This window comes from Capricornis sumatraensis, chromosome 1, assembly GCF_032405125.1.
Source record: "Capricornis sumatraensis isolate serow.1 chromosome 1, serow.2, whole genome shotgun sequence".
NCBI lineage: Eukaryota > Metazoa > Chordata > Mammalia > Artiodactyla > Bovidae > Capricornis > Capricornis sumatraensis.
Window position 1 is genome coordinate 245,298,287 of NC_091069.1, and position 14,907 is coordinate 245,313,193.

Below are 14,907 nucleotides of genomic sequence, written 5' to 3' on the forward strand. Positions count from 1 at the left end.
AGTCAATCCTAAAGGAAATCCACCTTGAATATTCATTGGAAGGGCTATTCCTGAAGCTGAAGTCCCAATACTTTGGCTACCTGATGCAAAGACCCAACTCACTGGAAAAGACCCTGATGCTGGGAAAGATTGAGGGCAGGTGGAGAAGATGGATGAAATGGTTGGATGGCATCACCAACTCAATGGGCATGAATCATAAGCAAACTCTGGGAGACAGAGGAAGATAGAGAACCCTGGCATGCTGCAGTCCCTGGGGTCACAAAGAATCAGACACCAAGTTCCCTTTATAAACCTTTTTATAAAGTTTCAAAACAAAAGCTTTTTATTAATACATTTAAGAATGTCAAGTCTATTTTTAGAATGCAAAGGAAGGATCAACAGAACTGTCATCTTGGGACATGGAAATAGGGCAGGACCACATTAAAGATGTGCATTATTATCATTAAAAAAAAAGAAAAAGAAGAGCATCTGTGCACCAATTATAAGACTATGTCAATAACAAAATTTGAGAGTTTCGTTGCTGTTGTTAAGTATTTACTTATTTACTTGGCTACAGCTGGTCTTAGCTGCAGCATGCAGGATCTAGTTCCCTGACCTGGGATCGAACCCAGGCCCCCTGCACTAAGAGCATGGAGTCTCAGTCACTCAATGACCAGGGGTTCCAAGAACAAAGTTTTGACAGACCTGATTCTGTGCTGCTAGAAACCAAAACAACTAAATATATAAAAGAAGTAAAACTTAAAGTATAACGCACTAATTTTAAAGAGAATTAATGAAACTTCAGGACCTAACAGTCATTTCAAATAAAAGTCTAAAGCTCTCCAAGTTTTCTGGAGTCCAGTGGTTACAACTCTGTGCTTTCACTGCCGAGGACCTGGGTTTGATTCTTGGCCAGGAAACTAGATCCCATTGGTCATGTGGCCAAAATAAAAAATAATAATAATAAAAAATCTAAAGTCTACGCAGATTAGATGAAAGAGAGCAAGAGTGAAATGGCAGAAAGAGCTGAAGAAACTGTTCAGAACAGAGCACAGAGCAATAAAGAGATAGGAATTTCTATAGCATTTTATGGACTCAAAAAGAGGTTTTAACTTTCCCAAAATTCAGCTGCATATCACCCATCTCTTCTAGATTATTTTCATTAGTATAATTATTACCACATTCCAGTATTAAGTACTTTGCCCTGAAATTCACTGCAAGCTTTCTGATTCTATAAGAAACATTAGGGCTCTAATCAATTAACTTTTTAAAAGATTATATAAAAAGGAAACCTAATGTTCCTTTAGAAAACACTTCTGTTCTCTTTTTAACTCAACACAATTTAATATAATGTTGTAAATACTCTTATTTTAGAGCAAAAAGAATTTCAGGTACTTTCAAAGTACCTGAAATTCAAATGCTCATTTCTTAGTCTTTCAACCATACCTAATAAAGCTATCCTCCATACTTCTGCTCAAAGTTGTAAAGGTATACTGCTTAGCATACTGCTTTTATACTGAAAAGTTTTTCACACTGGATGCAGGGGACAATGACTTCATTTATTCATCAATTTCAATCTAGCCATGTTAAGGCAAAATACCTCTGCTATATTTCTTACCTCTTCGGGGTGTTTCTTCCCCATTTGAAAGTCCACTTGGAACAGCCTCCTGACCTGCTCCCATTCTCTGATCTTGCTGCTGCTGCAACTGTCTTATCATTCCATCCAGGACACTGCGCTCTGGGCTTTGTTCACCATTATCATTGGTTTGCAGGCTTATAATTTGTTCTATTACCTCTCCATCACCTGCAAATTCAATGAATGAATATCACATCATAATATATACCAAGATGGAAAAAAACTTTCAACAAGTTAAAATTACATTAGCAATTGTCAGAAGACTTGTTTTTCAAAAATAATCATTAAAGATAGCCTTTATTTTCACAACTAATTAAGTTAGAGAAAAGATTCAAAACCAACTTTATAGTACTAAGTACCACAAAAACCTCAACAGAGCTTCTGAAATCTGTCTAAGTAAGTAGAGGAAAATACATTTCAGTGAAAATCTTGTTTTTCTGTTTCAGATCAATGCCTCTTATTTATACATTTCATTAAAATCTTATTTCCCAAGGTCTCTGACTATAACAGATCAACAAAGAATCAACTGGACTTCATTATATACCTCTGAGTTTTCTATGCAGCTCAGTCTCTGATGTAGAGAAAAGCACTGGCACTTCTTTAGTCTTAAGAAATAAAAAAGAGTGAGTAACACCTTTTAGGCCTACAGCAAATGACCACTCCGAACTCCAGCTATAATTCTTCAGATATAAAATCAGATTTTTTTAAGTGTCTTTGCTTCTTTATTTTTCAAATAATACGTTTTCAGAGATATTTAACACAGTCATACTTAGTGTAAATGGAGAAAAAGTGCTAGACAGTTGTGGGGTCTTGAAATGTACTTAAGACACTAACATTTTCATACAAAAACAATTCCTTCCTTGTCCTCCCACCATAAAATACACCTTCTTTGAGCACAGAACACAGACCTTCCAACCACACCAGCTTATAAGCAGAATTCTAACAAACTGAAATGAATAGGGTATTAGGCAAAAAGAATGCAAAGATATACATGTATATTTGCATCCACAGTAACACATGAGAAACTGAAAAATGTCATACTGTTTCAGGGAAAAAAGAAGACTTCTATCCTACTACATGACTTAAGAGTCCCTTGTATCTCAGATAACATTTCCATTTTACTACGGAAATCAATGAAGAACTTAAAAGAGTTAAATAAAAATCACTGAAGCTTTTTTGATGACTGTCAAAAAAAAAAAGAGCTAAGAAAGCAGAAGTGGAGCCCTAATCTAAAAGGATAAAAAGACTTTCATTAGAAACAGGAGTAACATAACATTCCTAAGATCACAACATGGAACCAAAGGGAAAAGAGCAGAAAAGGAGACTTCCAATCCTCTCCCCTCTCCCCAAAAAACCATGTAACGTTTCTCTCCTGGCCCTGGACCTAGATTTAAGCTTGGTGAACACCATTAGGAATGATACTGGTTTCTATCTGGCATAATGCAACCACTATTCAAATATTAAAGAAGGCTTCAATGCTACAGTATTCTTTCACTACAAAATACTACAGCACTGGAAACAATACAAGAAAGAAGGGCTTTCAAATACTGGATAACTGGGACCCCTGAGAGAAGACAATAGAGTCCAGTCTTTGGATTGCTCCAGGTAACAGCCTGGAGGCACTTTCCAAGCTGTAGAACAAGGAGGGAACCCAAATACCATCCAGAAATCACACTGAGTTGAGAGACAGAGGTCAGGGTCTGGGGGCAAGCGGGAAGACTAAAATATGCAGACTGGTTAGAAGAACTGAAAAGATACGCCATGATAACACTAATTTTAAAAAGCTGGATTATTTTCAATAATATGAAACAAACAGTCTTCAAAACAAGAAATACTCTCCCAAGAATAAACAGGGACATTTCATAATGATGAAAGAATTAACTCACAAAGAGCACAATCTGATATGTGTATTTACAAAGTAACAGAATTTTAAAACACATAAAGCAAAAAATGATTGAATCAAAGGAAAAAAAATAAGACAAATCCACAGGATAGATGGATATTTCAGCACTCCTTAAAACAGCCACAAAATGGGAAAGAGCCAAGTGTTCTCCAGCTACTAGTGAATGGATAAATAATGGTATATCCATGCAATGGTGCATGATCACTAAACAAGGAAAAAAAAAAAACCAGAGTGATATCTGCAACAACAGGAATGAATCTCAAAAGCACCATGCTAAGTGAAAGAAGCCAGACACAACAGACTACATATTGTATGATTTCATTGATATAAAACTCCTTTAAAAGGAAAAATTAAAGTGACAGCAACAGTCATTACAAGGGGCCAGGAGAAAGGAGAGGAATAATTCTACACAGGCTCAGGAGAATTTCTGGGGGCACTGGAAGTGCTCTGTATTTGGATTGTGGTGGTGGCTTACATGACTGTCCTAACATTTCTTAACTCATTTGAATTGCACAGTTAAAAGTGGTGAATTTTGCTGTGCGTAAAGTATACTTCAATCAAACTAATAAAAAGAATTTGGAAGAGTAAACATATGATGATTTACATTAATCTTTAACCTTAAAGTTTTAGCAAATCAATCCTCATCCAAACAAAAGTATCTTTTTAAAATTTATTTTTAATTGGAGGATAATTGCTTTACAATGTTGCGTTGTTTTCTGCCATATATCAACATGAATCAAGTCACAAGTATACACATCCCCTCCCTCTTGTACCCCCTACCACCTCCCACTTTATCGCACAGATGTATCTTTTTTCCTTTGCTTAGTCCAAGAATATTAGAGAAAAACACTACACCACTATGAACAAAAACAAACAAAACAAAGCAAAACACCTCTGCCCTTGGCTAGGACAGGCAAAGGACAAGATGGAACTGGAAGCTCCTCTGCCAGAAATTTAAAGTGTTCCAGGAAGGATGGGGACTTGGGAAAGGACACAAAACTCAGCCTAAAGGGTTTCACAGCCAAATCCAAGATAACATGAGCAACTAAGTAACAACAGTACTGGATTTTAACTCACTATATAATAACCCGGAAGTCCAGACTAAAACTTAATAAATGAGAGAGTAGTAGATGGTCAGCTAATGATAAAATGAAAAAGCAATGATAAAAGATTTAGAAAACCATTTCACAACCTTCAGAACAACAATTGATTCAGGCAAGAATTACCAATGGATCCTCAAACTTACAGGTAAAGTTAGAAAAGGAACAGGTTATTTATACAAGTTACTAAATAATTACAAAGAGGAAAAAACCTTCAGAGTGGAGAACTTTGGCAGATACCAAACTCAACACCACCAATAATTGGATGAAACACAACCATAGGCATCCTGACATGATACTCCAAGAAGACTACATCATTTATGCTGTGCTCTTCAAAAATGCACAACCTGAACTTAATGACAGCTAAATTTAATGTTCAGTCCCAAATTAAAATCTACACCAGGGAGGGAAAAAAAGCTGTAACAGGCATTATTAGAATAACAAAATTTGATTACAGGCTATAATAGTATAAATGTTAAATGTTCTATTTTTGATAACTGTTCATGATTATATAAAAAAACATATTTGTTCTTAGAAAATACATACTTAAGTATTTAGGGGTAATGGACATGAGGTCCAGAACTTAAGTCTCAAGTGGTTCACAACAATGATATGTATCTAGAGATAGAATAATAAAACAAACATTGCAAAATATTAAGGACTGGTAAATCTGAAAGTACAGGAGTTCTCTGTATTATTACTTACGTTTTTCAAATCAAAAAAAAATTTTTTTAAAAAGGTTTAGCACTTACTTGTTGCCACATAGCCTAGTTGTGGAACCAAATGTTCATCTGCAGAATTTTCTCGGCCAGGCACTAATCGCTGATACTTAGTTGGATGAGGGTTTCCATCTACATCTACCAAGAATGGTGGAGGCATGAGGTGAGGGGCCTGCTGAGTCTGCTCGTCTAAGACGTAATTATTAGAATCCCTAATCAGCGGTCGATAGTCAGTATGGAAGAACATCTGATCAGGAATCTAGAAATGGAAAATTTACAAACTGAAATTTTGAGGATTAAACATGTTAAAGAACATATATATTAACCAGTTAATTTTATTGGAAAGGAAAAAAAAAATCAATATATATAACCTATTTTAAAAACATCCTTCTTAACTATTTACATGCTCTAAGAAAGTATGTAAAATGACCTTTTCATATGGCTTGCTGCATCCAAAACCAAATATCAGAAGGTGACCGTGAGAATCTGTACAGGCAAAATGCTGTCCATCCTGTGAAAACTTACAATCAAAGACAGCTCCATGTCCTTGTCCTTCAATCTAGGAAACAAAGATGGAAAATTTTATAACCATCTCTATGTAACACCTTTAGTTATTATATAAAAATCTGAAAAAAATATTTAAAAATGAATTTTTCATTAAGCATGTCAGTATTTTCAAAAAGTAAAATTCACTTTAGTTATCACTGGCCTAGGAAAAGCCTTGATGGATCTTCTGAGAATTAGTTCATAAAATGATCAAATGAAAAGATCATAAACCAACCCCAAGTGAAGGCTTTTTTTTACGTCTTACAAGAGAATGAAAACTCTATAAACTTTCTAATACATAACAAAAATCTGCTGAATAACAACTTACAAGGTAAATGATTAAAGATTAATAATGTGTGTTACTTATGAATTAAAATCAATACTTTTATGGAGTTTAAGCTTTCCATTTAGATGACTAACCACCACGCAAAATTTGTAATGCTGCAAGTGTCTCAAGGGTGCATATGTAAATTCTTTCACCTGCAACTTCCTTACTTCAGACTGCCACAAATTTCTAAGTGCGTTGTGAATGTTAGGCTTCCCTCATAGCTCAGTTGGTAACGAATCCACCTGCAATGCAGGAGACCGTGGTTCGATTCCTGGGTCAGGAAGATCCCCTGTAGAAGGGAAAGGCTATCCACTCCAGCATTCTGGCCTGGAGAATTCCATGAACTGTATAGTCCATGGGGTGGCAGAGTCAGACACGACTTTCACTTTCATGAATGTTGCCTTAAGTAAGTAACTTCTAAACTGCTTTATTCTTGTTATTTTAACTCTAAATTCGATTAGTTTAGTATTAACAATTTATAGTTAAATGAGATGTTTCATTAACTCATTAGTATAGTTATGCATACTTCTTGTTTCAGCATATAAATAATAATTAAAATTTAGAACAAGTTAAACTAAATCAGTACTGGAAAAAGGAATCATCCTCCCAAACAAAACAGAAGGATTTATTTTCATTGACAGAACAAACTCTCATACATACCTAAATAACCACTTGAAAAACAATTCACTTCTGCTATACCACACATGAAAGAGTGCCTTTAACAAAATGGGGGGGGGGGGGCGGGAATTAAGGTATTAGGATACTTAGGGACCTGCTGAATAAGATAATGCCCCCTGACCTGAGACTCTCAGTCCAAGTAAAGCAAAGGCAGGTGGGGAGGCAAGAGCCCTGGGCTGGTCAGGCAAAGTTGGTGGCAGCTACTTTGCTACCACACATGTGCAACTAACCTCACCAAAAGTTAAGGGTTCCTACTGAGAAGGAAGTTTCTCAAGTGGGCAAACCTACCTAAGCAGAGCAAGACACACGCCACTTTTTATCTGCTGTCTGAAGAGTCCTACACAATCATTCCTGATAAAACAAAAATAGCCTGCAACTGTGTCCGGAGAACACTTCAATGTCACACTATGTTTCTTGGGTTAGTCACTCAGTCATGTCCGACTCTTTGCGACCCCACAAACTGTGGCCCGCCAGGCTCCTCAGTCCATAGGATTCTCCAGGCAAGCGTACTGGAGTGGGTGGCCATTTCCTTCTGCAGGGTATCTTCCCAACCCAGGGATCGAACCCAGGTCTCCCACATTGTAGGCAGACGCTTTACCGTCTGAGCCACATAATATGTTTACTACTTTTTTAATGAAATACTGTCTCATTAGTAGCTTAAAACCCAAGAATTAGGAGACTCTCGGGTGATCAGTAAAGGTAAGAATTATTCAGCCTACAAGGCCAATTTCTGGTGTTTGACTAGAAATAAAATCATTATTGTCCATTTGAGACTTTTCAGGTCACTCTTTGGCTTAGTGGTTATTTTAGATTATATTCTGTTTAAAGCCTGAATTAATGTAGTCTTCTGTTTTAACAGATTAAATTTAGGATGTTCCTATTGAGTTTTAAAGGACAATTAAGAAGACGGTAAAGCATCTGTCTACAATGCGGGAGACCCGGGTTCAAGCCCTGGGTTGGGAAGATCCCCTGGAGAAGGAAATGGCAATCCACTCCAGTACTATTGCCTGGAAAATCCCACAGACAGAGGAGCCTGGTAGGCTACAATCTATGGGATCGCAAAGAGTCGGTCACGACTGAGCGACTTCAAGAAGATGGATGTACCTATGAATTTTAAGGCCACAGAAAAATGAAAGAAGGTTTATTTCTTTTCCCAGGATTCCAAACAGAGATACAACACTCAGAGGTGCCTAATGATGTACTTTACGCTATTTGAATTGTTTTAGTGCATTTAATGTTAGTAAATAAAACACTTTATTTTGGACAGTTAAACTGTCCAATGTAAGCATACTGAAATTAAAATTTTTAAAGTAAAAAAAAAAAACCAGCAAAAACATGGCACACATGGACAAAGATGGTTTTCAATCAAAAGGTCTAAGAAACACTCATCTACAGGATGCTACTGTACTGCCTCAAAAAATAATTAGCCTTTGAACTGGGTCTCAATATACATAAAGAGTAATTTTAGAAAACCTATCATGTGTGTGTCTCAAAAGTCTTAACAATGTATAAGCCCTTTTATACATTCCCCTCAGAATTTATCCCAAGGAAATAATCAGGGATCTACATAAACAGACATATATATTCAAACTGTTGCTGCTGTGCAGGTTTTAGAAACTACTTAAATACTCAACAACAGCAAATTAGCTACATAAGTAACACTCTTCTAAGAAAGGCTGAATTTATCATCAAACATACATTTACAAATTCTTAAAAAATATTTAAGGGCTTGAAAAGCATTCTTTACATAAAATGAGAAGGGATTACAAAGCTGTGTACAAAAGAGTAAAAACAAACAAAAAACTACGTGTAACAATGCCAACTAGTAATTCTATAAAAATGATGCCATCAGAAAATCTTCAATGGATATTGATACCTGTGAAAGTTTAATAAAGAACCAGACATTTACACAGTCTGGAAAAAAATCAGTTTAAAAATTACAAAGAGAAGAAACATTTAAAAAATTAGTGTGAAAACTTGGCAGATGTCACCTTAACCAAATACTTATAATTATCACCATATTAATAGTGGAACATATAAACATCATTAGCCTCCTAATACAATGCATGGAGGGCACATTATCATTTTTTTTTTAATCAAAAAATTTACAACAGTATTACATCATGAAGAAATACCAGACAAAACAAATATCCTATAGTATTACTTGTCTGTAAAAAGGCAAGATATGCAGGGTAAAGGATTACTGATTTTACATAAGTGAAAATACATAACTACTTAATATGATACATGATCCTGAATTAGTCCAAGAGGTAAAACATAACTATAAAGGCATTATTAGGACAATTGACAAGTTTTGAATGTAAACCAGATTAGGTAATGCTACCTTATCAATGTTTAATTTGCTGATTTTTGGTGACTATATTGCAGCTATGTATAAGAAATTCTAAAAATATGCAATAAGATCATAATCTGGTTTTCAAACATATGTGTGCAAGAAGAAAAAAGCTAAGGAAACAAAAACGATGTTTGACTCCTGAGAGGACTTAACTGAATATTATTTTTTATTACCAGGTATTTTAATAAAATTAAATGGTGAAAAGGTATGAATTACCGTAATTTTGCCAATTTAAACACAGACAGGGACACATTCACAGACACAAAGCTAAATACATTTTAAAAATCTTCCCCTCATGTGAATTAGTTATACAGATTTCACTTACATATGTACATGTGAACATATGACTATCAGATATTTATCAGCCTTAAAGTAGCACCCTGATCTTTAGAAATACAAACTGCCAAAAACATGCAGGTTCGGCTACATCTCCTTATCCAAACATTTGAAACAAGTGCAAACAGGCACAGAGACACACACTTTCCGCACTTACCATATTGAAATAATGTTTCATCTTGGTGCCTTTTGTGATATCCCATATGAATATGCTGCCGTCATGTCCTGCAGATAACATAATTCTGGAATCAAAGGGATGTGTCTCCAAAACAAATACTTCATCAGCATGTCCCTTTATTCAACAAAGTCATATAGTTAAGGAGGGTCTGAAGGTTATAAGTTTAAAATTAAAAGCCCATGTTGTCACAGTATCCAAGGGCTTTTAAAAATGCATTAATGACAGTAATTTATACATTAGTATATATACAAATTTCTATTCATTTGATAATATAAATGAAAAGTTTTTTTTAATTTGTTAAAAATCTTTATTTGTTGTATGTTATAAACTACCTACCAACAGGTTATGAAGCAGCTGTCCAGTATAAGAATTCCACACTTTGAGGACATGATCATTCACAGCTGTGACAACAATGCTATCATTCTGATTCCAAGCTATCATTGTTACTTTGGGTTTCATAAACCTTTCCTCTTCCAGAGATAAATCTCTAAGAAAAAAAACACAACATGTGCAGTGCTGTATGTGTAGGCGGCTACACAATCTCTCATAGATACAAAAATAGTAAATAATCTAGCTCACGTCCACACCTTATCCCCTTCACAGAGTTTATCACATCTGACCCACAAGAGGTTATCTACAAACAGATGAGAGCAAGATCCCAAGGGGGAAGGGATGATCCAGAAACAGTTCAGAGGCTGAACACAGGCAGATTCCAGAACACCACCATTATTCATAAAAGCACAGCTTTTCTCTACACCTAGGATTCCTTTCTCTTGACTGCAAGGCCTATCGGTAATATTTTCAACTACTTAGAAGACAGGAAGAAGGTAATTCACCTTCATACCCCTAATGTCTAGAAAAGTTCCTGACAGACTTTCAGTATGCTGAACTACCTCTTTACACTTCCCTACAGACTGTTCCTACGGCTCCCTTGGCAAGAAGGGTCTTATACACACATGTCTGCAATGTTTTGCTGCCTTCATGAAAGCAATATGCAGTTTCTGTGTAAAATACAGCAGTCAGTAATATGGGGGAGAGCGAGAACCTAGCTGCTTCTGAAGTCATAGAGCACATTCAAAGAAATTATAAACATGTATTTTAAAGAAAACAGCTACAAGGAGGAGTGCTATGTAACAACTATCTGTTTAAGCACAATGGAACACAAATGACGGAATAATTCTAACTAGATTGTTCAGAGGAAGTGTAACACAAGAGACAAAATGGAATACAAGCTAAGATTCCAGGCTTCACTTGACTTTACTAACAGATGTGTTGCATTTCATCAAATAGATCAGCCAAGATCAGAACACTAGAACAAATATATCCATCAATTTATGCACACAGAAAACACTGCTTTTCAAGATTTGCAAGAGGTAAAACTTTAAATGAGAAAAGAATATTTCTACCAGCAGGGGAAATATAGGAAAAGTTCTCTCCATGAATAGAGTATAGCAACAAGAAAACTAAACAGTTCTCAATCTCATTTAAAAAAATTCTGGACCTCCTTGGTGACCCATTGATAAGGAATCCTCCTGTCAATGCAGGACTTGGGTTCAGTCTGAGTCCAGGAGGATTCCACATGCCATCAGGCAACTAAGGCCCGAGGCAGCCAAATAAAATATTTTAAAAATTTTATTCAAGTTTTTACAATGATGTTCCTATTTTGCCTAATAAAGTAACTGTTCATACATGAATACGGTTTCAAATTTTCTTCACTGTTATTCATTCATTATTATTCACTTTCACACTAAAATGCTGAATATCCAGATGTAACATTTTTAAGTAATTGTAAAGATTTGTTTGTGAACAGGGATTATCAGATTTCTAGTATGTATCCTTTCCATTCTCTACCACAGGTCATTTCACAAAGATATTAATATCAAATTTATTTTGAAATCCAATACAACTGTTTGAGCCACAGTGGAGAATGAGTTAATTTCTCCTACTATTACTAAAAATAAAGCAGACATGAAGATTTCTAAACAACAGAATGTGTAACATTTCTCAGAAAAAATGCTATAAACAGTGATATGACTACTCTACACCAAGTAGACTGGGCTTGCCTCGCAGCTCACTCAGTAAAAAATCTGCCTGCAATGCAAGAGACCCAGGTTTAACTCCTCGGTCAGAAAGATCCCCTGGAGGAGGAAATGGCAACCCACTCCAGTATTCTTGCTTGGGAAATCCCATGGACAGAGGAGCCTGGCAGGCGAGTCCATGGGGTCACAAGAGTCAGACACAACTTAGCAACTAAACCACCACCACCACACCAAGTTCTGGTAGAAATCTGCATGTGATTTTCAATTGCCAATAGTACTTAAAGGCAGGCAGTTTCGTCTCCCAGATGACGAAACAGATTGTGATGGTCTCAAAATGATATAGCTATAAAAAGTGTCAGTGGTATTTGAGCAAAGTTCTGACTCCAAAATGCATATTCTTCTCACCACCTATACAGTCTCCCAGTATGTAAAAATCCAAAAACACAATGTATTTGAAATTTATAATATCTATCTTGGGAAATACTGAAATTATCTCAAAGCTGCTCAAAATATGTTTGAGACTCCACAGTGTTGGGGGAGGAGCACAGTTAAGACAAACTTGCCTTCAATACCATTTTACAAACCAAAATTTTACCATGTAAAATGAAAATATCACTCCCAATGGAGACCAATTTTTAAAAACAGAAACAATAAAATGTATTTCCTTACTTTTTTTTGAACCAGATATAGCTTTTTAAAATATAACTTTTTAAAGATTCATGTCAGTGTGTGGCAAAACCACTACAATATTGTAAAGTAATTAGCCTCCAATTAAAATCAATAAATTTTAAAAATAAAATAATAAAAAGTTATAGATCTTTACATAAGAAAAAAAATTAAAAAATAAAAATTCCAAAAATCGTATTTTCATTTTTGTTTTCCCAGCTTGTAGGATCTTAGCTCCCTGATCAGGGATTGAACCAATGGCCCTTGTAGTGGAAACCTGGAGTCTTAAACACTAGACTGCCAGGGAGGTCCCATCCTATCTTCAGAAAAATAGAAGTTTCTGAATATCTCCACGTCTGACATATTTGAGTTATTTATATATTTAAAACAGTAGGTGGTTTTAAATGCAACACCTCAGAGGAAGTCAATGCTTTGAACAATGGAATAAATACAGTGTTCTTTTCTACATAAATCTAAGATTGTAATAGGTTTAAGTATCTGTCAGATATGCAGGAGGGAGCCATTCACTTAGATCGGAGGTGGCTCTAGTTCCTGAACAAAGCAAAAAACCAATCAGAGAGACAGACCAAGTTCTCAGGATGCACCTACTTAGAAACAAACCATCTCAACTTACCCTGAGATTCTAGTGGCCATATCTAGTAAGATGCTTCTCCATTCTAACTGTTCAAATCTCCAAATTCGTGCTGTTCCATCTCTGCTACCACTTAAGAACCTTAAAAGAAACAGATCTACTTATATACATATACATATATACTTATATATACAGATCTACCAAAGGGTACAGTTAAACCACAAGCAAGAAAATTTTTAATGTAGCTATCTTGACTGCAAGTAAATCTACAGGTGTTAATTCCAAAAAGACAGGGATTAAGGGCCTACCTAAAAGGAGAAAAGGAGCTTTCCTTGTGACTCATCTGGTAAACAATCCGCCTGCAATGCAGGAGACCTAAGTTCGATCCCTGAGTTGGGAAGATACCCTGCAGAAGGGGAAGGCTATCCACTCCAGCATTCTGGCCTGGAGAATTCTATGGACTGTATAGTCCATGGGGTTGTAAAGAGTCAGATATGACTGAGTGACTTTCACTTTCTAAGCTACCTGGTGGCTCAGATGGTAAAGCGTCTGCCTGCAACGCGGGAGACCCGGGCTCAAGACCTGGGTCAGGAACATCCCCTGGAGAAGGAAATGGCAACCCACTCCAGTACTCTTGCCTGGAAAATTCCATGGACGAAGGAGCCTGGTAGGCTACAGTTCATGGGGTCGCAAAGAGTCGGACACGACTGAGCGACTTCACTTCACGAAAAGGAGAAAATCTGGTTTACTCTGATTTGCCTGGCCCTATTGTATAGCACATTTCAAACCCAATCACTACCTCGTCAAATAGTTTTGAAAAGATATGTACATAAGTAATAGGGGGCTGCTGCTGCTACTAAATCGCGTCAGTTGTGTCTGACTCTGTGCAAACCCACAGACGGCAGCCCAACAGACTCCTCTGTCCCTGGGATTCTCCAGGCAAGAATACTGGAGTGAGTTGCCATTTAGGGAAGCACAATTAAAGATGAATGGGAGAATTAGTAAAAGCAAAAGTGCCATTATAAGCATTTAAACTCTAAATTCAATTTCAGGCTAGTCAGTATGTATAAATAAATCCATCACTTAAGTGTTAAAAAGAAGAGGTAAGAGGCACCTGAAAAGACACTGGGGACCACAAAAAAGGATATAATTTAAGGGATAATTTTGTTGCAGATTACATCACAGTAATTGATTAGAAAAGATCTAACTATTCAAATAGGCATCCCTGGTGGCTCAGCTGGTAAAGAATCTGCCTGCAATGTGGGAGCCCTGGGTTTGATCCCTGGGTTGAGAAGATTCTCTGGAGAAGCTAACAGCTACCCACACTACAGTATTCTGGTCTGGGGAATTCCATGGACTGTACAAGCCCATGGGGTTGCAAAGAGTGAGACACGACTGAGCGACTTTCACTTTCACGCAACTACTCAAATGTAAGAAATTTCATTATCCTTACACCTCATTTTCCTATACATCAAACAGCCAGCAGTGAACTAAAGAACTACTTTTGATACAGAAGGCTGCAGAAACTACAATTCTAAAAACTTAATCTGTTTCCTCCCTGACAGACACTTTTCCTTCAATTACTACAGTTACTAACAAGGGCCTGCCATATGATATATGGGCCTGCCATATGATATATAACTGCAAAGTGACACATAAGCTACACTAATAGGAAGCAAAACACATTTACCTAAAAACACACTCATGAATACAAACTCACACTTACTTACCGATCACCATTGTTACAAAATTGGATACTATCAACTTTATCCTAAAGAGAGGGAAAAACCAAACACAAAAGTAATCATCTACATAGTTTATAAACAAAGAAAGAGCCCACCCAGTTTTACA

The 14,907-nt window shown here is 36.3% G+C and overlaps 1 protein-coding gene across 1 annotated transcript in view; it reads right to left on the reverse strand.

The window, feature by feature from the left end:
* Positions 1-14,907, reverse strand: part of BRWD1 (bromodomain and WD repeat domain containing 1) — a 123,407-nt gene that overhangs the window by 68,387 nt on the left and 40,113 nt on the right. The window contains exons 12-18 of the mRNA XM_068980370.1: positions 14,787-14,827; positions 13,099-13,197; positions 10,096-10,246; positions 9,739-9,873; positions 5,768-5,896; positions 5,371-5,596; positions 1,598-1,783 (exon numbers count right to left, since the gene is read on the reverse strand). Of these exons, the coding sequence (XP_068836471.1) occupies positions 1,598-1,783; positions 5,371-5,596; positions 5,768-5,896; positions 9,739-9,873; positions 10,096-10,246; positions 13,099-13,197; positions 14,787-14,827 (967 nt within the window). The remainder of the gene's footprint in view (positions 1-1,597; positions 1,784-5,370; positions 5,597-5,767; positions 5,897-9,738; positions 9,874-10,095; positions 10,247-13,098; positions 13,198-14,786; positions 14,828-14,907) is intronic.